This window comes from Erithacus rubecula (genome assembly GCF_903797595.1).
Source record: "Erithacus rubecula genome assembly, chromosome: 4".
Classification (NCBI taxonomy): Eukaryota; Metazoa; Chordata; class Aves; order Passeriformes; family Muscicapidae; genus Erithacus; species Erithacus rubecula.
The window spans coordinates 18,968,734-18,992,663 of NC_136686.1; the positions used below are offsets into that span (position 1 = coordinate 18,968,734).

Below are 23,930 nucleotides of genomic sequence, written 5' to 3' on the forward strand. Positions count from 1 at the left end.
ATATATCTGGTTTTTCTAAACTTAAATCTACACCACAGTATTTAAAACTTTCCAGTTCAAATAATGTAATTATAAGAATTAGATAATCACTTTGTATCTTAAAGAGTCAAACAGTGGGCTGATGTCAACAGCTAAAAGCTGATCCAGAATGAAGTTCACTCCTGTTTCACCAGTAGTTAGGATTCCATATTGAGTTCTTTCCTAACCAATTTGTATCTACTTTTAAATAAACTGCACAACATTGGTAAACAAATTATTTTTTAATACAACTTAACACCAGCCTTCAAAGAAACAAACTTACCCAGAACTTCTCCAGGAAACTAGAATTATACTAAAATATTATGTTTTTACACTTAATCATTTATTTGCTATACATTTTTCATATAAGTGTGCTTCACAGCATCAACCACTATGTGAGGCTCTACAATGAGTTGAAGTCATATGTAACCAGCTCCATTTGAATTACTGGAAAAACATGAAACATTCTCTATCAGACCATTCTATTTTTCTAAATTTAAAACTAAAGAGTCTCATCTTTCTTCACAGCTTAGATGAAAGGGGATTTTTTTCCAACAAAATATCTTAATAGATCATTAAAAATAACCTTGTCTAGAACTTGTGCATAGGATCACATATCCAGATCTTTCAAAGAAAGGAAAATGATACTTATTTCAGGCTAACTTACCACTGACAGTCATCATCATTACACGTGCCAGTTAAATCAAAGCGGCAGAAACACTGTTTTGGCTCAATCATATTGCTATATGTTATTGAACTGAGGTACAACTTTTCCTTTGTACGAAAATAAGGACTAAACCTAAAATGAAAACAGTGAATTATTGTCATAAAGTACAGAAGGCAGGACATCAATTTTCTAAAAGAAAGTAATGAAAAATCACAGTCTGTATGAAATTTCATTATTTCCAAAGCCCTAACCAAAGCTACTAACCAAAAGCATAATTAACCTACAAGCTAAGAACAAGGTAAAAACAAGAGTGAGAGGAAGGAAACAAAGAATACTTCTCAAACTAATTAAGTGTTCCTCTAGCATTCTCTTCTCCTCTAGGTGCAGAACCTCATTAATATGAAAACAGGAAGTGTAGTAAAAACCCAGTATGGAAAGCAAACTACTGAAAGGGCATTCCAGTAATTCATAGAAAATCTCATGCTCTAGGTCAACATTAAGACCAATATCAAATATATGTGTAAAGAGAACTGTCAAAGATTGACTTGAAGAAACAGTGGAGGGGGGGAAAAAAAAAGTATCCGCCTTAGAATGTATAAACAAACAAAACCAGTCTTAGTTCTAGCAGACTTAACACTTGTTTTAAATCTTTAGCTGAAGTCTTGATTACATCAATTTTGGTATTTCTAGCTCCTTCAGGAATTGATATCATAACCCACAAGTAAAAATGATTATTCCTGCAAATATGGCATCCTCTATCTTCTACTACTTAAGATCACAGTAATAAAAATCCTGAAGCGCATGGTAGGATACAACTTTTCCAGTTTAAATTCCAGACCCTTGTTTTCTAAAATTTGGTCTGTAGGAACAAAGTTCTCTTTAGTCCAAAGACAGATGTGCCAAATTGATTACACTTGCAGATGTTACTGTCAAGTCAAGATGAATCACTGTGATTATGCATCTTTCCACTGGGGAGGAATCCAAAAATAGACGATTGAGGCAATTTTGACTCAGATAATGTAAATCCTAGCCAAGCTGAAAGACTGAGTAATTGAAATATGCCTCTTGGATTTACACTGCTTCATACTAGATATAAAAATCCTGTTTTCAAACACTTAACCACTTTTTTAGTTTAGTTGTATCAAACAACATGCAATACAATGTAAAAGCAGCATATTGCACAAAAACAAGAGCCATGTGCATAGCAGGAAAAAAAGCCTGAATAAAATCATTAGATTCCCTAAACCAGACAACATTGTTAGGGATAGTCAAGTTTCTCACTAGGACTTGTCTTTCTGTACGTGCCTGAGTATCAAGGAAGAGCACTGAAGAACCTTTGAACAAGAACACATAAGCTTAAGTCAAAGAGCTGCTAACAGCCTTCATACCTGTAGGATTTAAATAGTAGAAGAGGACTACGATATGGTCCAAACGGAAATGGTTTCACTTCAGCTTGTTTACTTTGTGATGTAAAAACATCCATGTCCACTGAAATTTCCTAGGAAACACACAAACAGATATACAGCAGTTGTGATACCACCTGTTAAAGAGAAGCTTCACATTTAGTTGTAAAACATTTACCTGACCACACAAGATATCTTCCTTAGGTACAATAAAGGCAGTACTTTTTGTAAGTAGCTCTTTCAAGCTATCAGCTTTAGCGTAAAGTTTTTTCAGTTCATCAATATTCAACCCAAGGAACAGCTCAGGCTCCTTTGAAGCCTTTTTAGAAAGTTTGTTTATAGTATCTTGTTTTGGAGTGTCCATGTGCTTAAGATTCGGCTTAGTAAAAGAATTAGATTCTCTGAAAGACCTTCTTCGTTCTCTGTTTGAATTAGATGAAACTTCATCATCAAAGTAATTTTCTTCACTGTCCAAAGTCAATTTGTCCTGTGTGAGATCATGAAGTGATGGCTGAGGTAATGTAAATTCAGATTCCTCTTCTACAGGAGGTGTTGTATTTGATTGTTCCTTAGTTTGAAGTGCACGGGCCTCCTTCAATTTCTGAATCTTTAGAGCATATTCATACTCTAGTTGCTGCAGTCGTTTTTTCTCTAGTGCAATCAATTCTGCTGAAGGCTTTTTCGGACTTGATGCAGGGGAGGTATCCAATTTCAACATTTTGCTTGGCTGAAAAGAAAAAAATTCTCTTTATTTCTATTTTCTCACCTACTGATCTATCAATATAGGAGGGAAAAACATAGGAAAACTATTTAATTCAAAGTTTATAAACATATTTTAAACTCTTGTCCAAAGATTTCAACAAACAGCAGAAACACAACAAAAGTCTGCCACAATTCAAGTGGCAGATTTGCAGGTTTTGCAATAAAAACTACCCTACATCATGGCGATCCTCAACAGAAGTTCCAGCCCCAATTAGAAGCTGAGCTATAAAACAGGTACACACAATGATGCTGGGAGTAGGAGCACTAAAATTTAGAAAACTATTTTAGCCTTGTTTTGGTATATTTTGTTTTTCAAAACAGTATCAGATCCCCTCTGCAGCAACTTCGCTAGATAGTTTAACAAAATCATTGATGCCTACAGACAATAAAGTATTTTCTTCTTTCACAACCATATGGCTCCTCTTATTACTTATGAACACCATTCTTCTAGCATAGAAATGTAGGTTTTGAAGAATTTGCTTCCTCAAATCAATGCCCTTTTTTTTTTGAATTCTCAAAAATGAACATAATCAATAGGAATACCCCCTACATTACTTCTGAAATGTTATCCTGAAATTCCATTTGAACTTTGTTCATCAAAATGGATACTCCTTTCCAAGTAGTTAGGTTTAAAAGCATGCTGACTTACACCAAGATGATCTTGCTCTAGCTTTCGTTTCCCAATTTCCTTACTTGCTACTGCTTTTGCTCTAGCAAGTTCTTCTCCATATTTTAATGCCAGAGCTTTTTTTACTGTAACTCGTTGTTGAACTTTATGTATCTGAAAAAATAAAAATAAAAACTAAATACTACAGCAGGATGCAAATTTACAGATATGACCAGATAATAAAATATAATTACATGGAATTAATGAGATATAATATAACTAAATGGGAATTAGTAAATAATTTAAAGAAAGCCTATGGCTTTCAGGCAGCCCATTTCAAGATTTCCAGCTCTAGGAAACAAACATTTCAGAGTGCCAATTACATGTTCCTGAAGCCTCTTGAGAAATGCCTTGTTAGCATTCAAGATCTTCTCTGTTGCTTGTAGCTGTTCAGCCAGTTTGTTAATTTTATTTTCAGCAATTCGAACATTCTCTCTCTTCTTGGCCTGTTGTTGTAGCAAGTTTTTCAAGACAGACTCATCCTTCATCAACAGCATTCTGAAATAGAAAAGGAATGTACACAATTTTGACAAAGGTAAGCTGCTTAGAGCTGCTCCTCCAAAATCACAGTTAAGAACACAGCTCTCCTCACTTATAAAAAGACTACAAATTAAGCCTCTCCAGATAGTTCTAACATTCATAAGACAGTAAATACTGTCAATATATACAGCACTTTTCAGCAGCCCCAGTTCAGTATGTAAGTATAATGCAGATGAAACCTTCTGGTTACAAGGACAGGGGAAGTTAAGCAAATGCTCTATTCTTAAAACAGTTTTTAATATAACGACAACCAAAACACAAACATTCTTGCTTTCTGTTAACCTAGTTCCATCTTGGGGCACATATACACACTACCAGATTACAAGCCATAATATTATGGCACAACAATAGAGTAGACAAGTCACAAAAAGCTATGCATCAAAGGAAGATAAGCACTTAGGTAGATGGTTGTGGATAAAGACAGGAGGGAAAATTGCTCTTCAGCTGATGACTGACCACAATCCAGTTTGCTCACAAGACCATACAGAAATAATCAAGTGGAAAAAGAAGCCGAGATGATGATGCAAAGCACTTATACTTTCAACCATAAGTTGAAATTCAGGTAAGGAACACAGAACACGGATGCCACAAGAGAAAAGCTAAATTAGGTGGTACAAATCATATTCTAGACACTGAACACAAACACAGCTGAAAACACTTAGTATGACAAACCATACTTAGAAGTTATCAAACACCACACTGGCACTACAACACAGTTCCTTTTGTACAGCAATAGAATAAAAGGCTGAATAATTCAAGACAACAGGAAAAGTCATTAGTTTTTTTTCAAATGCTACACATTTAAAAATATTTCCCCTTTTCATCCTGTTAAGCAAAAGGACTTTGACAGCGAAATGCATACCTGTTTTTCTTCAGCTTTGCTTCTGCTTCTGTAACTTGTTTGGTCACTACTGCTATTCTCCCAATTCCATCAACTTCACCATCAGAATTTGCAGGGGATGAATTGTTCTTCACTGGATCAGACTTGATTAAGCGCTGTTTCTCACGACTGAAACAGAAATATTAAAAACAAAGATGCTTAGTACCTTCAACATTCAACATTTTAAAGTATACTCCCAAATAAAAATAGCAGAACAAGATTTCAAGTTAAAAGAAAAAGTCCTTTCCACAACTGCCATCAGTTACCGTAAGTCAGTTCAAATCCAATGATTTTTTTTTTTTTTTTTAGACTTCTCCGTTGTCTTACCAAAACACTGCATGGGGGGGAAAAGCCTGAAGGTAATGGCAAGCTTTTTAAACTCAGATCTTCCATCAAGTTACAAAAGTAGACTAGTAAAGGGCTACAAATAAAACACATTTTACATTAACAATTGAACTAAGGTTACCTGGCAATCTCTTCTTTCAGAAGTCTGTATTCTATTTTCTTATCTTCTGGCAGAGCCTCTGGAGTTCTCATTGGATCATTCTCTTTTTCTGATTTTGGAGGGGCTTTGATTTTTGATGCCTATTACAATTAGACTCAAGTCAGTACCAATCACACTAATTTAAAATATAGCTATCAAACAGTATTTACAAAAGGAATTTCAGCACTAACTTAAACCTCTTCAAGGTTAGTAAGATCTTTCAAGCCACTTCTTTTTTGCTTAAGAACACATTGAATTTTAATTAAAAATAAAAATCAAAACAAAATATATTACAAGTTCTATCTTCAAAACAAAACAAAAAAATTTTATTATCTTGTGCAAACCAAATTATAATGTAGTTGTCCAGACAGGAGTTATGTACTCACTCTTACCCCCTTCTGATGCAATTCAGTATTTCTTGACCAAATTCTAAATTTAAACTCTGTATATAAAGAAAATTCATTAAAATTATTACAATTTTGACAGCATTTACCTCAACATTTCTCCTTGCTTCTTTTATCATAGATTCTAGTCCGCCAAACACACTGCTAGTTGAGTTAGAGGGCTCTCCATCAGACTCACTGTCATCTGAGTCATTTAATGTAACCACAACAGACTTGTGTTTTGGAAGCTGAAGTGAGAATGTAAAAGTAAAAATACAAAACTGGAGACACAGGTGTAACAGAGCACATACTTATGAGATAAAAAGGTTAACTCCTTTAGTCCTACATTGTAAGAAAAAAATAAGCAGTTGTACATCTCCACAAGACTGTGTAATATTACACAGTCTCAACACCATAACATGAAAGGTTACAACCTTTCACGTTTTCAACCTACTCCCAAGTATCTGGACCATTTATTGGTCCATGGTCATAGCACAAATACCTCAAACATCTAGCTCCTACACTTGATGAATTACTTTAAATGTAGTTAAAATAATCATTTGTCATTTGCAAGGAATTTTTTAAAGTAACTGAGAGGTAACAGCCAATCAAAACTGCATTAGAATTGGTGTGGTAGACATATCAAAATTATCTCATATCTTTCTTCTACACAGTCACCATGTCTCTTGTCCCACAGTTGTATTTAGCTGCTCTTACAGTAAGCTCTCAGGCAGTCTAATATGTAAAACACTAACAGAATGTAATGAACAGCTGAAATCATGACTAGTCACCTTTTGCGAACACAAATTTAAAAAGCTCACTGAAGATCAGGTGACTGCCAATTCCAGCACAAAGAAAAATGCAGAAACAAGCAAACAATCTAGACTAACCTCAAATGCACTGGAGCTAGAGCTTGGGAAAAAAGCAACTTATTCCACATTTCCAGGACCACTCTTTTGATCTCTCACTGTAGATTTGGACAACTATATTGTTTATACATACATATATATATATGTATGTATATATATGTATAAACAATATATAGCTATGTATTACCCTTTATCTCAGAATAGAATCTTGTCAAAGCTCTAAGTGTCTTTTAAAACATTAACCCCATCAAGAAAAGACCACTTTTTAAAATGTATTGGCAATGGTGTCTGTGCTAGTCTGGGTAAGAAAATAATGGACCTGTATTTATGACCTCTTAGTTCATTGTATGCTGGCGTATATAGATGCTCTCTTCAGCTATAAATTCTTGCTTCAGTGTCAAATTCTTTCTACAAGAACATATGGACTGTCCAAGTGTTTAATAATTCAAATGCTTAACTGAAGCTTCACCCTTCTGTGATGCATTGCTAGAAAACCTAAGTCTAAGTCTGATCTTCACTTAAACTGAGCTCAGTTTCAACTCAGTCTTATTAGGAGGAAGCACCAGTATTTCCTTACTGTGATCACTGCTCGTGGAAGCCTCGGTGCTCTAATGAACTTGGTATTTTGCACCCGTGGCTGAGACACGGTATTAATACTGACAGCAGACAGATTGCTTCTTGGCACAGGCTGCAAGTTGTCTGGAACAGGAGGGGAAGGTGGACCACTGTTACTTGATGTTTCCTAAATAAGAGAATGAAAACATGGTCTTTAAAATACACACCATACATAGCTATTTCAAAAAGCATCAGTATAAATGAGACTTCCATACAAATCTTGGAACTTGAAAATGTGATCTAGGCAGACTATTGAAATGCATCAGACAAAAGTTGCATTTCTGCAGTAATATCAAAAACACACACAGGAACAGCCACTTATTCACAGGTCAACTGCAAAAGACCATTTAAGTAAGGTCAAAACCAATATATTCTTTCAAAACATCAAGCTTAGCTTCTCACCCCAAAAAAATCCCCCAAAACAACAACAACAACAAAAAACTTAACCTTTTCCAACTCCTTTTCCTAGAAGCTGAAACAAAGTTACTTGTCTTACTCTCTAACCAAAAGTTTAAATGTAATAGACATTTTCTGGCAGAAACACCCCATTTCTTTGACTTACTCCATTTTCAATACCTTGAAGTTTCATAATTACTTCATAAATAACAGGAAAGGTGCAATTTACAATTCCAGAGTGGCTCTTGTTGATTTTTTTTTTTTTAAGTCTCCAGAAATGCAGCATAAAACCCCTAAAAGCCTCACTTATACCAGTTGCATTGAAATTTTGGTCAAGACTGCCATCTAGAGGCTTACATTCAAAAAACAATAGAGTACCTCAGCTCTGAAAGCACGCTTGTTGGCTAGAGACTTAAGTAATTCTTCTCTTAAGAGCATCTCCTCCTCCTCTTCCTCATCAGCAAATGGAGGTTTTGGTGGTTGTTCAGGCTCTTCAGGGGGAAGAGGGGGAAGAGGTGGAGGTGGCTCAAGAGAAACACAAGGAATACCCTCCATGTAAAGATGGCTCAAAGACGGTACAGGCTGAGAAAAAAAAGTAAAACAAACATTTGAAATATGAAAATCACTAGTCTTTCATGATTACCTAGCAGAGGCTGAGACCTAGATTATTCCATGGGTTAAAAGTAACCTAAACTGTGTCAGTTTAATTAACATTCAAACGACATTTATACCCCTGTCAAAGGCTGCCACTGAACAGTTATTTACTTCTCACAGAGATTAATGGAAGCAATAAAGTTAGATCTGGATAGTGGAAGCTGTGGAGACATACAAACTAAATCTAAATGAGAATCTGAACCAGAGTAGTCTAGCCAGAGAAATATAGTTGACTAGCAGCCTTTAAACAGTTTTATGAAACTGTCTTAGCTAACAAAACTACCATTTCCCTTAGTCAAAAGTTCAGAAGCTCTCGAAAGAAAATAGTACCTTTCTATTGCTTTTCTGAGAATAGTAACAGTCACATTCACTGAAAAAAACTGGTAGTGAAAAAACACACCACATTAATTCAATTTCTATGTGGACTCTTAGGTGAAAAGACAAAAAACACAGTCAAAAGGCACAAAGTTTGAATGACTGATGAGCTATGTCTTGGCTTTCACCCACCTAGGTAACAAGTCAGCAATCAAGCTTATCTACCTACATATGTGGCATAGAGATGAGAGGCAAAGTTGCCTTGTGCTAACAATTCAAATTCATTCTTTTTCCTTATGTACTTCAGACATTGCTTTCTGTATGGAAAAACACAGCTCTAACAACCAAGAGAATTTCAATTCAATAGGGAAAACCTCCATTAACTAACTGCATTAACTGCATCAGCCAAGAGAGAGAGCTGAAATAAAGAGTTTTTAAAAAGCAACCACAAGTCTAACAACATTTCAGACACTTCAAAGGAATCATTAAACAGAGTATAGTACCAAAACCAGAATCTGAACTTGATCCTAGCTTGAGCATTACAAATCAGAAATTAGAAATCAGATACAAAATGAGACTTATCAAGGTTACTTACTGGAATTGGAGGAGGTAGTGGCAAGGAAATTGGTGGTACTGGAGGTGGAAAATATCCTACCGGACACTCAAAGAAAGGAGGCTGCACTGGAGAAGAAGCTGTAATTAAAATACTGAATGTAAGATATTAGACAGATATTTGTTAAAAAACAATTCATGCTTTATGCTTCAAATGACTTAATGTAGCAGAAAGAGACAAGTGTTTTTAAGATGCACTAATTTCAAAGGTAACACTAGACACAGCACAGTGCCTTTTTTTTACATGTATGTATATTTTTAAAAAGAGTAGTTATGTCTTCTTATTTTGTTTTACATACAAAATATAAGTACAGCCAACCAGTACTGCTAGGTAATGCAGCCCTCAAACCAAATTTAATTTGCAAGAATTTACCTTCTAAAACAAGATCTCAGTAGCCTGATTACAGGCTACCAAAAATGCAACACATCACAAAGTAGGACAGAAGCAGACCCAAACCACAGCTGATAAATTCTGAAGGATTAAACAAGAGACTGAGATGCTTTAGCAGAAGAGATTTGTGTAGTTTACACATACAAAATAGCAGGTGTAGTATTTTAACAAAGTAATGTATAAGGAGGGATGACAAAAGAGAAAAAAAGAAAAAAGAGTGGAAGATGAAAATTAAGATTTTAAAAGTAGCCAATCAAGTGCTTAATGAATTTTTCTCAACATGTTGAGATGAAATGCAGAAACCCAACTACCTCCAATGCACCTCAGACTCAAGACTCAATAAATTATTTAGGCTGGAAGAGACTTCTGGAAAATGTATGACCCAGCACAAGTGCCTGAGGCAGGGCTGCCCCCACAGTCAGGTTATCATGTCCCAGGTATATTTGATGATGGACATTCCACAACATTTAAACCTGCTCTAGTATTTGACCATCTTCTATCCAAGCAGGATTTGTTTTGTTACAATTTAAGTGCTGCTGCTTGTCCTTCTGTTGCACACGTGACTGAAGAGTTTGGTTCTGTTCTGTCTGCAACTGCTCACTCAGTAGTTGAGGACAAGAGCAAAATCCTTCCTTAACCTCCTCAACATAAATGCAGCTCAGTCTCTCTGTAAGCCTGTGTTTCAATCTCCCAATGACCTTTATGAAAAACATGCCTGAAACACTTCCCCTTAGTCAAAAAGGTCTTGCCAGGCTTATTCTAGAATGCCACCCTCCTACTGTGAAAGCAGAAAACCGGCAATTTTATCAGTGATTAACGGGCCCCTCCAGCCACTGACCCCCCAACAGTCACAGTGCCACAACCCAGGCTATGGTTCACCTGTCACCCAAAGTCACACTGCTGACCCACATGTCACTCAATGCCCACTGGGACTCCCAGGCCCATTTTTTGCAAAGCTGCTGTCTGTACAGTCAACACCCTGGCACATCTGATTTGGAATATACAAGCATAAAACCTACAGTACTGCAATGAGAAAAATATACCCTGATGACCTTAAAAATACCACTACAGCAGAGATAGAAGAGTCAGCATTAACACAATTAGCTCACCTTAAAATGTTAGTTCTATAATTCAGACAGCTCAAAACAAACTCTTTCTAGAACAGTGGCTTATTTCCTACACCTTACTTATTTTTACCAATCACCATATAGGAAAACTGTAGCTAAGACTTACCTGGTGAGTTAGTTTCACTGTCTGTATCCATAGCAACTTCATCGTAATTATCATACTGATATATGCCTCCTGCACTCTCTGTAGACGGCTTATCCAAAGACCATCTCAAGTCTGTATCTGATGACTGAACACACAAAAAAGTTTTTTATTTAGCTGCTCTTACATCATTATTTCATAGTAAACCTCTAAGAAATAAATTTTGGAAGAAGGCTCTTAGAATTTTTTCTTCTAATTGATTTATAAATACAACTTATTTATCTTGTACAAAAAGAAGAAACTGAATATTAGCTTTTAATCAAACTGCAGGTAGCAACTAGACAAATGGACAGGCAGTTTTAAAACTGTATCTCTTCAAGGATGTTGGGGTGGGGGGTGTTATGATACATGGAAATAATTTTCAAGAACCTTTTAGGTCACTATATATATCTGGCAAATAGGCATGACTCTGTATTTCTGAAATACTGCAAATGAATTAAATGCTTTATTATTTCTGGTAATCTGCCACAGCAGCTTCCAAGAACGCTTGAACTACCCTTGCTAGAAACAACTCATATGTGAAAAATCTTTTTACTGTCCCAGAAGGAGCCACATGCCACACTGAGACAAACCTGGAGACTGTCAACTCATAAATCAGATTGTTTAAAGAGCTCCTAACACTGTATGGATGCCAATCAATGTTCAGGACTGAAAATATTTGGAACACCTAAGAATGACTTGTCAGACTTTTTAACTTGTATCTTTCAGAGGCATACAGAAGACATTTTGGTAGCTTCTAGAATATTTACTGTTTACAGCCAAACATTTTTAGACTCCATTTTCCACTCGTATTACTAAAAATATGATTCTTCTACAACATGACTTTAAACAGGGAGCCTCAATTCCCTTAGATGTTGTTTCTTCTTACAGCATTAGTATCTAGCTGCAGTGGCTCTGTTGCTTCCAGGCCAAAAGAATTAATGCTATAGAAACAGACATTTTCTTCCGTAATGTACCAATGTTTAAGAGACAGGCACTAGTTACTCAAATGCCTTTTGATAATCTCAATATGCGAGACCAAGAACAGCCTACAAGGACAGCATGATGACCACTGCAGTAATTCTATTACTTGATCAATTAGACACTATGTGAGGTTAAACTAATTATCTTTTGTCTGGGCACATCTCATACCTCAACAAAATAGATTAAATACTATATGGAAAAAATACTAGAAAGCAACCAAGCCCTTCAATGACATCTTGAAAGAAGCAAGCCACTGAAGTTGCATACACAGAAGAAGTTTGAAAATGTGGAGAAGAAACCTTGAAATCTAAAAGAAGAAAGCCAAAGACGTTTCACTGATTGGTGAGTGTCAAATTACAGGCTGTTCTTTGATCACTGTGTTCAAAATGTCTTTTGGAGAAAAATGCTTTACCACTGACTTGCAAATGTACAATTCATACAGAACTGATTTTGCAAATCAAGGGGAATGCTTGTCAAAGAATGGGACTAAAACACTGTAAACACTGAAGTATATTGAGCTTTTCTTTCATTGCTATATTTTGATCATCCTACGGGTGAGGAAAGCAGGGAGAAGAACAGAGGAATTCAGACAGGATGGTGAACACAAACCAGGTGGGGCAAGACAGAAATCATTCATGAATCCTGAATGTAATGCCAGAACACCACGTACGAAATTTGTTACCCTGCTTCTTGATCTCCTCTTTCCTCCAACTAGTTTCATAAATCGATTGTACTGCTCTTCTTGATTTGAGAGGTCCCTAATTTTTCTTATTTCTTCTTCTCTCTTTCTTCTTTCCTCCTCTTCTTCTTGTTTCCTCTGGTCTTCCTCTTTCTGCCGCCTGTCTAGTTCCTTTTGCTGCTGCATCTTCTTTGATGTCTTTGTCTGTTGTTTCCTCAAAGCTTGCTTGCCTTTAAGTTAAAAAAAAGTATGTGATTAACTCCATCTTACCTAATTGGTTCCACCTAATCCTAGATTATTCAAAAGCTGAGTAAATGTGAAACATTTTAGAATGACTAAAAGCTCATTGCTCACAACTTTTTTTTTGATGCCACAACATTGACAGCCATTTCAGTAACATTAAACATATTACCTGTAGTACTAGGTTTTTTGGTTGAATGTGCTTTTGTACTGGCTTTGATTTTCTGAGTTACACTTTTCGTTTTTGTTAATTTTTCCTTGCTTTCCTTCATCACCTGTTGTTCTTTTTGCTGCCATTTTTTACTAGCAGATTGAAGTGCAAGAAGCCTTAGTTGCAATTCAGACATCTCCTCCTCATCATCAAGAAGCTTCTTGAGAAGAAAACAGAAGGACAAGACAGAAAGTCAAGAAAACCCAATTTAACAACTTTTTCTTTACAAGGTCTTTTGAAATCTTTCCCCAATATTTTTACTAAAAGAAAGCTTAAATTCCTACTTTACTGGTAAGTGTAATTTATTTAAAAATTGACAGTTCCTATTACCAGAATGTTTCTGGACTGCCATTTGGAAAAAGCCATCAGAGTATCATAATGCAATCATGTTTCATCTACGGAGGAAAATTTTCTTACCTTTTCAGATACAACATCCGAACTGCTAACCTTTCGTACTGATGTTTGCTCTTTGTCTTCTGCACCTTCCAAAAGAAAAAATATCGTATTTTTGAACTAGCTGTTTCTCATAAGACAACTACATTAAAATGATACATGAATTTTAATCTATACAACCACATTTTATCAGTATCACTGAATCACAACATAAAACAATAACAGCGGTACATGCAAGATCGCATGAACAAACATTAATATAAATCTGGCATGTCTGATAAAATCATCGTTACTACATAAGCCTAAAGCAAGACTTGTCATTTCTTAGTAACTGGCTTATGGTTCATATGTACTTTTCTCAAGAAGCAGAGCAAAACAGATTTGTAGACAAGGGGAAGACTTTTTGTCATGTGTTTTATATTACCATCTCATATCAGCTGCTGTCCTGAGTATCTCATATTTCACTGGCAGCTATTTTGAGTAACTGGTCATTCTTTTGCAGAAGTAAATATAAAGGCACAAAGTTGCAGTAAGAACATATTTGCTCTAATTCACACCAAAGGAAAAACAAAAAAAGTTATCCTTTGGAGATGAATAGTACAGCACTGTTTTCCCGATAAACATTTATACGTTAAAACATGGATTTCTTGAATTTCCCAAGACATAGCCAATTCTGAAAATGGATATATATATAGACAAATATTAACATACTATATTTTACACATGGTATACATATTGCTGTATTACATAATTATAGCAAATAATTAGTCATATAATTGGCTGCCAAAAATAATCACACATTTTTCATATAATCATACATTTATATGTTTATATGCATCAGACAAAGGAAGGAAACATTTAGAGAAGCTTGGAGTTTTTTTGCTATATTAGTCTTTCTTTAAAGAAAGATTTCTTCCCACAATTCAAAATGGTGGAAAATAAATTCAGATTCTGTACAGCTTTAACTCTTCTTTAGCACTTCATAAAAATTACAACCAGAAAGGTGCTGCTTAAAGTACACCAAGACCTTATATGCAAGCAAAAATGAAACTTAAAAAATGCTGAAGGCCTTCCTCCTTGCACACACATACATTTTTTTTAAATGCACATACAAAAAAAGAAGAGTAATATCTAATATCCATATGAACTATAGAAAAAAATTCAAAAAAGTTTAGTATACTATGTAAAGTTCCTAACTATCCAGTTCACAGGATGAAAATAGGAAGACAGATGGCACAGTAGGGTATTTTTCATGCAGGTACATGAAGCAACTTTCTATTCAAGTACATACGCTCTTTCAAACCAGAAGGGGACAACATGGACACAACAGGCTAACGGGAAGTAAAGTAGGGAATACTGTCAAGCCTGTGACAGCAGCTGAGCCACAGTTTTAAGACAAGCTCCTCAACTTTTACAGGTCTGCAAAAACATCCAGTACACAATTTGAAAAGAAATAAAATAGGAAACTCAAATTTTGCCGATTTCCCAACACATGCATTACATATTGGGCAGTAAGGATATTAATGTAGCTTATATTCACTTAACACACATGAATCTGCAATAATTCCAATCAGCTGAATTTTTCTTTGGAAGCTTGCCTTACATTGTCATAAACATTCATTCATACAATCTGTCTGCTTTATGACCATATATCAGAGTATCATGCAAAAATAAAATGCTCTTAATACGCATATTACAGCATCTATTTTTCACTCACATGAACTGTATTATCTTCAGTGATTTTAAGTTTGGAAGCTGGATTTTTGAGATTATTTTGCTTTTTAAATAGCTGCTTTACTCCTGTTCTGCTATGTTCTCTTCCCACAGACTACTAGTTTTTCTTTTATCACCAAAATTTATTTGTTTTCTTAATGTCTGTCAATAAAACCCGTATGACCTCTTAAAGAACACACAAATATCTGTTACTAATGGGAAATGCACAAGGGTGAGAAATAAGAATGAGGTGGTTTGACTACTAATTATCAGTTTTCTCTTTTTGTTTTCCTTACAAGATCTGTCTTGTTCTGAAGTCATACATAAATCATTCTTTCAGTGCTCTAGTACTATCTATCTTTCTCCATATTCCTGACAATTACTCACCTCACCTGCATTCTTATTTAATCCATTAACTACTTTGTCTCTTCCCACTCAAATTGATAGTTTACACACAGTGGCAAATTAGGGAACATCAGATGACAAGTGATAGCCTCAAGCACCACCCTCAACCACAGCAATCACTAACTAGAGGGACAAGAAGCCTTAGAGTAGGAAGCTTAAGTCAGCTGCCTTATTTTGCTGCCGACTTAGAAGTAAGCTCAAATGCTTTTACCACAGGCCAAGTGGACATGATCACTTGTTTTCAGAAACTGGATAATTTATCTCAGCAATTACCCTTTTAGTTAGCAGTCCCAAACTATCTTTGACAAGACACTTATTCTACACTTTTGCTGAATTTCATCTACAAATCCTTTTCATTTCTGGCCTATATTTCTTGACTATTCGTGAATATCAATAACGATCAAAATAATTCTCGCGAAAATATCTTATGGTATTAATAACACCAAGGTCATAGGTTTGATCCCTGTATGAGACATTAAATTTTTAAGAGTTAGACTTGATGATCCTTGTGGGTGTCTTCCAAACCAGAATATTCCATAATCCTGATCTTACGTTTAAGAAAACACACGAAGATGAAATGCAGAAAAAGGGGCCTCCAAATTTTCTCTTTTCAGCTATAAAAACCCCACATTTTGCTTCTGCAGAAAAAAACAAGTCAAAACCAGAAGTACAACTTTCAGTGAAAAATCAATGATTTCTGCTGCAAGCAGCAACTAAAACATCCAAGTCTTGTCCTCATGCCTTCTGCCAAACAATTCGTCTCAGAAAACACATTATTTAAAATACAAATCCAAAAGCAAAAACATGCTTCCAAACATTCAGTGTAATATAATTCAAGGAATTACTAAACACAGAAGTTAAGTACACTAAATCTTTAACTTGGAAGTTTTAGCATTTTTATTACAGTAAAGTTTTCCCCAACAGATAATAGCAAGCAAATAGAACTTTGCAAGCAAAAATAAGTTTACAAGTATTTCTTTACCTCGGCCAGATTCTGTTGCTTCAGATTTTTGCGAGGACTGCTTCATTCCTTCTTTGCTTTTTTTCAATCTGCTCCTCTCAGCTGGAGTAGGGAGTTTCTGTCTGAGAGGTTTCAGTTCAAATGCCTGAAAGCCCATAACCGGATTTTTCTCCTCAGGAGGTACTTCTTTTATAGCGTCCGTTTTAATACTGTCATTTTCTACAGTTTTTTGGTCCTCAGTGTCCACTTTTTTTTCATCATCTTGTTTCTCATTTTCTTCCCTGTTGCTCAAAGCCAGTCTTTCATCTTTATTAATGTGTTCAAGTTCTAATTGTATCTGCTTATACTTCAAGAGCAGATCCTCAAAACTTTCTTCCACAGAGCTTTCATTTTTAGACGAGTAGTTCTGCTTTCTAGATGGGGACCTTCCAAAAGTTTTAGCTGAATTATTGGTCAAGAAATTTAAGACAAGAACTTGTATAACCTTAAAACAGTGGCAATACTACCACTGAAGAACAAATTAAGACAAATGTAACTCATGGCCAATCTCATATACTAGGCTAGTTTGAAAAACATCCTTAATAAATACAAGCAGCATGTAAAAGCTATAGCCATTACTACATACTGACAAACATTATCTCAAACCAACAGTTTAAAATATCCTACTTATGACAAGGTGGTCAAGAATTGCTGAGAAGTCTCATCTCTTACTCACACCATTCACCTGGAAACATGAGCTATAATGCTGAGATGGTTCTCTATCATGCAAAGTCAAACTTCCAGAGTTCATAACTCCAGTACTGACTCCTCATCTGACATTCTGAAAAAGACAGCTTAAATTCTAGCTCACTTATGTCAGTCCTTCATAAAATGCCACATCAAGCCAATACTAAGTCTGGCCATAGCACAACTACACACTGCAATAAATGCAGTTCAGCAAATGAGGTAAAGCACAAAAGAATCAATGCTGAAGGGAATAAAAAAAAGTAACAAAGACTTGCAATGAAAACATTCGGAGATGCTGAAGACAACTTGGAATTACTAATTACTCAGAAAAGTTTGCTTATGAATGTCCAGGCCAAGCAGTGGAAATATTCTTAGGCACCTTTACCCAGAACAAAAGTTGTAACTATTAGAGTTTCAACTCCCCTTACCTTAACCTGACCCTTGAAAATGATCCTGCAAAATAATCATGCCCAAGGTGAAATCTTTCAGGATACTGAGTCAGGTTTTACTCATTTGACCCACAGTATCAACCTCACTGTGATAACAGCTGACTCACACACTCAGTTATGCAAAATGCTTTTTCAACAGTATCATCTCTTAAAACAAGAAACACAGTAAAAGCAGAAGCTAAAATATAGGTGTCCTCTGAATGCAGACACACTGAATCCAGAGGAAAACATATCTCTCTTCTGCTCACAAGTATCAACTACTTGGATGTTTCACTATGTTAAGTTCTAACATTAGTACGAAGAATCTCAGTGTGTATCCTGCAAAAGCTACTTCCGTAATAGCAGGAAATGTTTAGCTATACAGTGCTTTCTCAAGTGTCAGCACAAAAGCAGAAAGTAGCAAAGATAAACTACATAAAAGCCAAAAAGCAATCAGTCTATAAATATTCTGAAAATACAACAAGCTGAATGCTGTGTAACACCAAATTATGCAATAAGCATATCTGCAAAATTCCCTTCCAATGCATTTCTACTTCCAAAGAACCAGCAACGTTCACAATTTGATACGTCACTGGGAACTCTGAAGCTAATTGACTTACCATTATTTATAGAAATAAGTCTAGCTGATATTTGCTATTGGAATACTTCAGTAGCTTCTAAAGTCATCTGAAGATGGTTAACAAGACAGCTTTAAGATGGTTTTTGTACTCAGGATAACAACTGCTAGAAGCTCCCACAATGGAGCTAACCAGAAATTCTGTGGTTCACGTTTGTAGAACTTTTTTTAATGTGGTTCTACACATAGAATGCAAGACTATATGAAGTGCTGTGAAAGACAGACAAGCATGTACATATCAAAATGACAACTATGCTTCAACCAACTCAAGAGAAACTTCATCCAAGAATGAAAAAGAAGAAACTGGGAGTTAGAAATGAAGAAAAAATACGCTGTGAAGAGTTCAGAATTCCATGGAAACAAAAAGTCCCATAATGGTCCTGTATTTCAGACTCAAATTCCACAACTCTCTATGCAAGAATTCCTGGAGAATTACTATAGAACAGCTTCACATTAAAGTTGACAAGAATTGAAAGAGAAAGGCCTACAAAAAGCTAACACCCCCAAAAAAGTAGCAAGAATCATTTAAGTGTTCCACCATGTCCTTTACTCCATACATATATATATTACATATACACTCCTAGAAAACATGGTGCAAAGCACAAGCTCCAAGGATAAATCAAGTAAACAACCTCTGTCTTGCAGACTGTCATGATATACCCCCAGTCAGCAACTTATCACCCCACACTCTCACTCCTCCCTCCCATGATGGGATGGGGAAAAAGCCAGGAAAAAGGTAATGTGGGTTGATAGAAAGTGGGTTGAAAAAAAGAACAGTTTAATAATGGAAATCAAGTAAAATAGTAAAAGTAGTGAAAAGGGAGGTAACAAAAAGAGAGAGTGGAATAATGCCCAAGGAAGAAGGGTGATACACAGTACAGTTGCTCACTACCCACTGAGAGATGCCCAGCCTAGCCCCAAGCAGCAATGAGTGGCTCTCAGCCAACTCTCCATGGTTTCTACACTGGACATCACATTCTGTGGCATGCAACACCACTTTGGCCAAGTCTGGGTCTCAGTTTTGCACACTACTTCTTGTGCACCTCCTCACACTGGCAGAGCACGGGACACTGGAAGTCCGTGACTTAGTGCAGGCACTTCTCAGCCACAACTAAAACATCAGTGTGTTATCAACAATATTTTCATAATAAACCCAAAACACAGCACTGTATTGGCTACTAAGAAGCCAAAATCAGGACCCAAGACACTTAAAACATTTTATTTTCCAGGGGGAACTGGAAACGCAGGCCACAGGCCTCCTTGTACCTGTTGATATGCAAGTCTCCTCTGAAGTCACATGTCAATGAATTACACAGGGACTCCACTAATGTTAGCAACGTGGAGGTACCTTATTATTTATGAATTCTGTAATATTGACTGTATCAGGTGGCAAGGATGCAAAAAACACAGAAAACAACTCATATTGAGGGAAAACCACGTACCTTCCTTAACTATATGATCCATAAACAATTGAATGTTCACTTATTAAAGAGCAAGAGTAATACAGCAAGAGTAATTCTCCATCTGCCATGTTTCAAGATATGAGTGAATCTTAAGTGCCAGGAATAAAAACACCTTCAACATCCTCATTTTCTACTTTTGGTTTGGAAATAAAGGAGAAGACAACTCTGTATCAGTATCATTAAGAAACACTGCAAGGCCTGTTTAGGATAATCTCTATATTGGCCCTGCAAATTACTCACACAAAGTCACCACTTTCAGGTACTCAGAACAACACTGCAAAGTAATGGACCTGAAAACCATTTTCAGCATTAGAATTGTCTTACTGCGAAATCTTGGACAAATCACATCTTCATTTGCTGCCTCTCAAGATAAAACCCTTGAATGAAGGGCTCCAATGAAGCCTAGAATAATGCTGTAACTTCACCACATAAGACTAAATAAAAGCATCTCTATTGCTAATTTACATATTCCATCCACCTTTAAAGAAATAAAAACATTAATTACATAAATAATAACCTTGTACCTAAAACAAGATCCAAGAGTTTTAAGAAACCAACCCGCAGAGTGTAGCAAAAACACATCCTTTAACTATTGATATGAAGGACAATAAAACACTGCAAAATTCTGGAGAATAGGATTTAACCACCATCTCTCTTGCTCAATGTTTTTTACACTCATCTACATTTTCAGTTAGGCAACAATGCAGTTGCATCAAGTAACCAGGCTGCCCCAAGCAACACTCGGCATCAGTTCTTTATGTTACTTCCTATGGCAAACAAGAAAAATTAGGGAAGTTTTTCACACCATTTTCACAATTCCTGCTCCTAAAAGGATGAAATATCAGAACTCCCATAATGATTCACCTAAACAGCTCCTAAGAGCAATCAGTGGAGAACATCCACAAGAAATGGAGGGTATGGCTTTCATCTGAATGCCCACATAAACTACAATTTGTGTGTGCAGACCTACTCCAGCTTAGCTAAAACTGACTAAAGCTAAATCGACGTGTAATAGTCTCCGAAGGGATGAAAGTGAAAATGAAAAAAATAGTAGATCCTTCATTGCCCAACGCAGTAAATTAACAAGCTTAGGGTTTCAGCTTTACAATTGTGACATTAATTAGACATATTAAAACTGCTGCACCAAAGACTGACCCCACTTCACCATACTCGCACTTGGGGCTGGAAAAGCAGCCGCCCGGAATCCAACCCGCAAAAGCTTCCTTTCAGGCTATGCTTTTCCTTTTCCCCTACGCCCGACGGATCGGCCAAGCCGCAAGCCAGGTCACAGCAGTAATCCGACTTCCCAGCAGCCTCTCCTTAAGCAGGGCCGGCTGCCCTGCCAACCCCCAGGATTAGCTCGGGAGCCTCCCTGTCCGTTAGCGCTGCGGGAATCCCACCGCCAGAGCGGCAGGGCAGCGCGTCCCTTCCCGGGGCTTTCGGCCACGTCGCGCGGCACCGCCACACCCAGGCCCACCCAGGGCACGGGCCGCCCGCCCCGCTCGCGTCTCAAGGATACATTTCCGAGGCGAGGGCTCCCTCCAGCCCTGGCTGCTACTGAACCCGGCGCCGCCTCCCCCTCCGGGCGGCCTCCCCGGAGGGTTGCCTGGCCGATCGCTGCAGCCTCGGCTCCGGCCCCAGCGCCCACCGCCCCGGTAGGGCCGGCCTCGGAAGCGGAACCGGTCCAGGGCGTTGTGGCTGCGCTCCCAGAAGGAGAGCCGGGGGCCCGTGTCGGAGTGCGAGCCCGGCGGCATCCGCGGCGCCGGCGGGTGGGAGCGGAACGAGTCCTTAGGCCGGTACCCGCCGTGGCCGTGCACGTGCCCCGTGTCGGGCGGGGGCTGGTGCCGCGAGCGCGGGAAGGGCCGCCCGGGGGAGGACATGGAGCCGCTCCCGTGGAGCCCGGGGGGCGGCCGGCGCCTCGAGTACGGCCTGCTACTGCTGCTGCCGCTACTGCCGCTACCGAAGCCGCCGGCAGGCTCGGAGCCGCCGCCACAGGGCCCGAAGCCATTGTTGTCATCGTCGCTGATCTCGCCATCCTCCAACTCCCCTTCCTCCTTCGGGGAGAGCCCGCTGGGGTCGGGCGCGGCCGCCGCCTCCGCGGCCGCCATGGGCCCACGACAACGGTCTCGGCGCGCCCTGCGCCCCCTCCGCCAGCCCGCGCGGACTCTCGCGAGACCACGCCCCGTACGCCCCGCCCAGGAGGCGACGGAGACGCGATGCGTAAGAAAAGAAAAGGCGCGGGGTGTGCTGGGTAATGTAGTTCCCTGCTCGGGCCGAGGCCGTGCGTAGTACGGCCGGGGGCAGCCGGCGCCTCAGCCTATCGGGCGGCGGCGGCGGGCGCCAATGGGCGCGCGGGCCTCCATGTTGGTAGAGGAGCCGCGGGAGGAGGCCGCCATCTTATCGAAGGGCATGGCGTTGTGTGGGTAGCGAGCGGTGCCATGGCGGCGGGCTGCCCTGCCCTGCCCTGCCCTGCCCTGCCCTGCCCTGCCCTGCCCTGCCCTGCCCTGCCCTGCCCTGCCGTGGGATGATCAGCAGCAGCTCCCCTTAGCGCTGTCCAGGCTGCGGGGGCTTGGCCTTCTGGGTACCCATTGCTGATGCTGGCTACCATTTCTCTGTTAGAGGGGCCCGTGCCCTGCTGCGCTCCCCCAACAGTGCACAGGCTGCTAAAGAAGGGAGAGGAGTGGGTGAACAGAACCCGCCTAGTAGCTAAACTAACGTTAAAGTCATTAAGAGGGAGGTTTCTGCAAAGCTTTCCAGACCTGGAATTGCCTAGAAGTTTATATTGGCCCAAATGCCTTCAGTGATATAAATGACAAGTGAGTGTAAAACAATTGCATAAGCACTTTCAATAATTTGTTTTATTTTTGTATCTAAGTAGCATTCTGTTGCTACCTCGTTGGTTGGTAAGGGATGCTGCAATATCCTACCAAGACTGGAGAGCAGTGATGACTTGCTTGTGCAGAAAAAACTCATTTTAAATAAAGCCTTTCTCAGTCAGGTTGGTGTGTCTTGTAAAACTCACAAACCCTGACTTTTAAAACAGAAACCAGAGATTCTTTTCAATTACGCATGCTAAATGTCTTTGCAGATTTGCCATTATTTTCAAACTTGGAGAAAGACGGCTGCATCTTCATGCTTTTCCTGAGAAGGAATTACCAAGATGCTTTGTTGGGTATTTTTTGGTGAGTAACATACTATGAAATCACAAGTACCAAAATAAAACTCAGTATCATGTTACTGTTTATTTTCCCTTGCCTTCCTCTCTAGACTTAATTTAAATCCAGTTGGAATAGAGAATGGACAATGCATATTCTTTGTAAAGTCCAAAGTATTGTGCCGAAGAGGCTTACTTTTCTTTGCTCAAAAAACTTTTCACCCTCTTTTTTTGATCTAACAGGACAAACTGTATGATTCAAAATAGATACCATTGCAGTGGCTTCATAAAAAACAGGGTAGAGTAATGGAAGGTGTATATGATATCTTAAATTTCTCTAATATTTTTCTGTTTAAAACTGTCTATTCTTCAAAGATGTTTACAGGGAAGCAAGTTAAAAGTTTGCTTTTTCACTCCCCCTCCTCAACCCACATACACATCATTCTACATTAGTGTGTTATTTGTGTCAATACTTGTATTCAAATTTTTGGTACCTCTAGGAATCAGGCTGACTTTATTTTACATATCCCACAGTACTAAAACCACACAAATATGACATAGAACATACTGAAAACTTCCTCAAGTAGCAGCTGGAGGTCAAGTAGCTTTCTTAAACGTTGTTAGGTGCCTATGTCCATGTCTGAAATCTAATCCACTGTAGTTACAAAGCAGTTTCAGTATCACTACATGTCAGCTACAAAATTTTCCCTCTCAGCAGACACTTTGGCACCCCAGAGCTTTGCATATATCTGATTCCAGTTGCCTTTGTACAGTTACCTTTATTTCTAAGTGTTTTCACGCACCAGTAGGAAATTACTATCAGTATCTTTTAGACAGGAAAAGGAAATATTTATAGAATGGTGAGGTATTGGCAAAATATCAGCTTTTTTATGGGAAATTGCCCTGACGTGGGTATTCCCACACTATTGATTATTATTGTATGTTTGCTTACTGTTCATCCAACAAGTATGCTGAATTTATTAAAAAATGCTATATGACCTGTACTATAAATTTCTATCTAAGAGAATTTGA

The 23,930-nt window shown here is 38.2% G+C and overlaps 1 protein-coding gene across 7 annotated transcripts in view; it reads right to left on the minus strand.

Annotated features, from left to right (window-relative positions):
- LOC306801432 (zinc finger C3H1 domain-containing protein-like) overlaps window positions 1-21,947 on the minus strand; it is a 41,000-nt gene extending 19,053 nt beyond the window's left edge. For 2 of the 7 annotated variants that reach the window (XM_079304503.1, XM_079304509.1), the window contains exons 1-17: window positions 21,264-21,946; window positions 16,512-16,931; window positions 13,436-13,500; window positions 12,980-13,178; window positions 12,559-12,797; window positions 10,890-11,013; window positions 9,249-9,346; window positions 8,063-8,266; window positions 7,251-7,415; window positions 5,915-6,052; window positions 5,404-5,522; window positions 4,920-5,066; window positions 3,841-4,015; window positions 3,500-3,631; window positions 2,267-2,815; window positions 2,074-2,183; window positions 686-817 (exon numbers count right to left, since the gene is read on the minus strand). In XM_079304503.1, coding sequence (XP_079160629.1) covers window positions 686-817; window positions 2,074-2,183; window positions 2,267-2,815; window positions 3,500-3,631; window positions 3,841-4,015; window positions 4,920-5,066; window positions 5,404-5,522; window positions 5,915-6,052; window positions 7,251-7,415; window positions 8,063-8,266; window positions 9,249-9,346; window positions 10,890-11,013; window positions 12,559-12,797; window positions 12,980-13,178; window positions 13,436-13,500; window positions 16,512-16,931; window positions 21,264-21,852 — 3,605 coding nt within the window. In that variant the 5' untranslated portion in view covers window positions 21,853-21,946. Of the gene's footprint in view, window positions 1-685; window positions 818-2,073; window positions 2,184-2,266; window positions 2,816-3,499; window positions 3,632-3,840; window positions 4,016-4,919; window positions 5,067-5,403; window positions 5,523-5,914; window positions 6,053-7,250; window positions 7,416-8,062; window positions 8,267-9,248; window positions 9,347-10,889; window positions 11,014-12,558; window positions 12,798-12,979; window positions 13,179-13,435; window positions 13,501-16,511; window positions 16,932-21,263 lie in introns of all 7 variants that reach the window. The other 5 variants (XM_079304506.1, XM_079304505.1, XM_079304504.1 and 2 more) reach the window with 5 other exon arrangements.
- Between the last annotated feature and the right edge of the window lie 1,983 nt (window positions 21,948-23,930).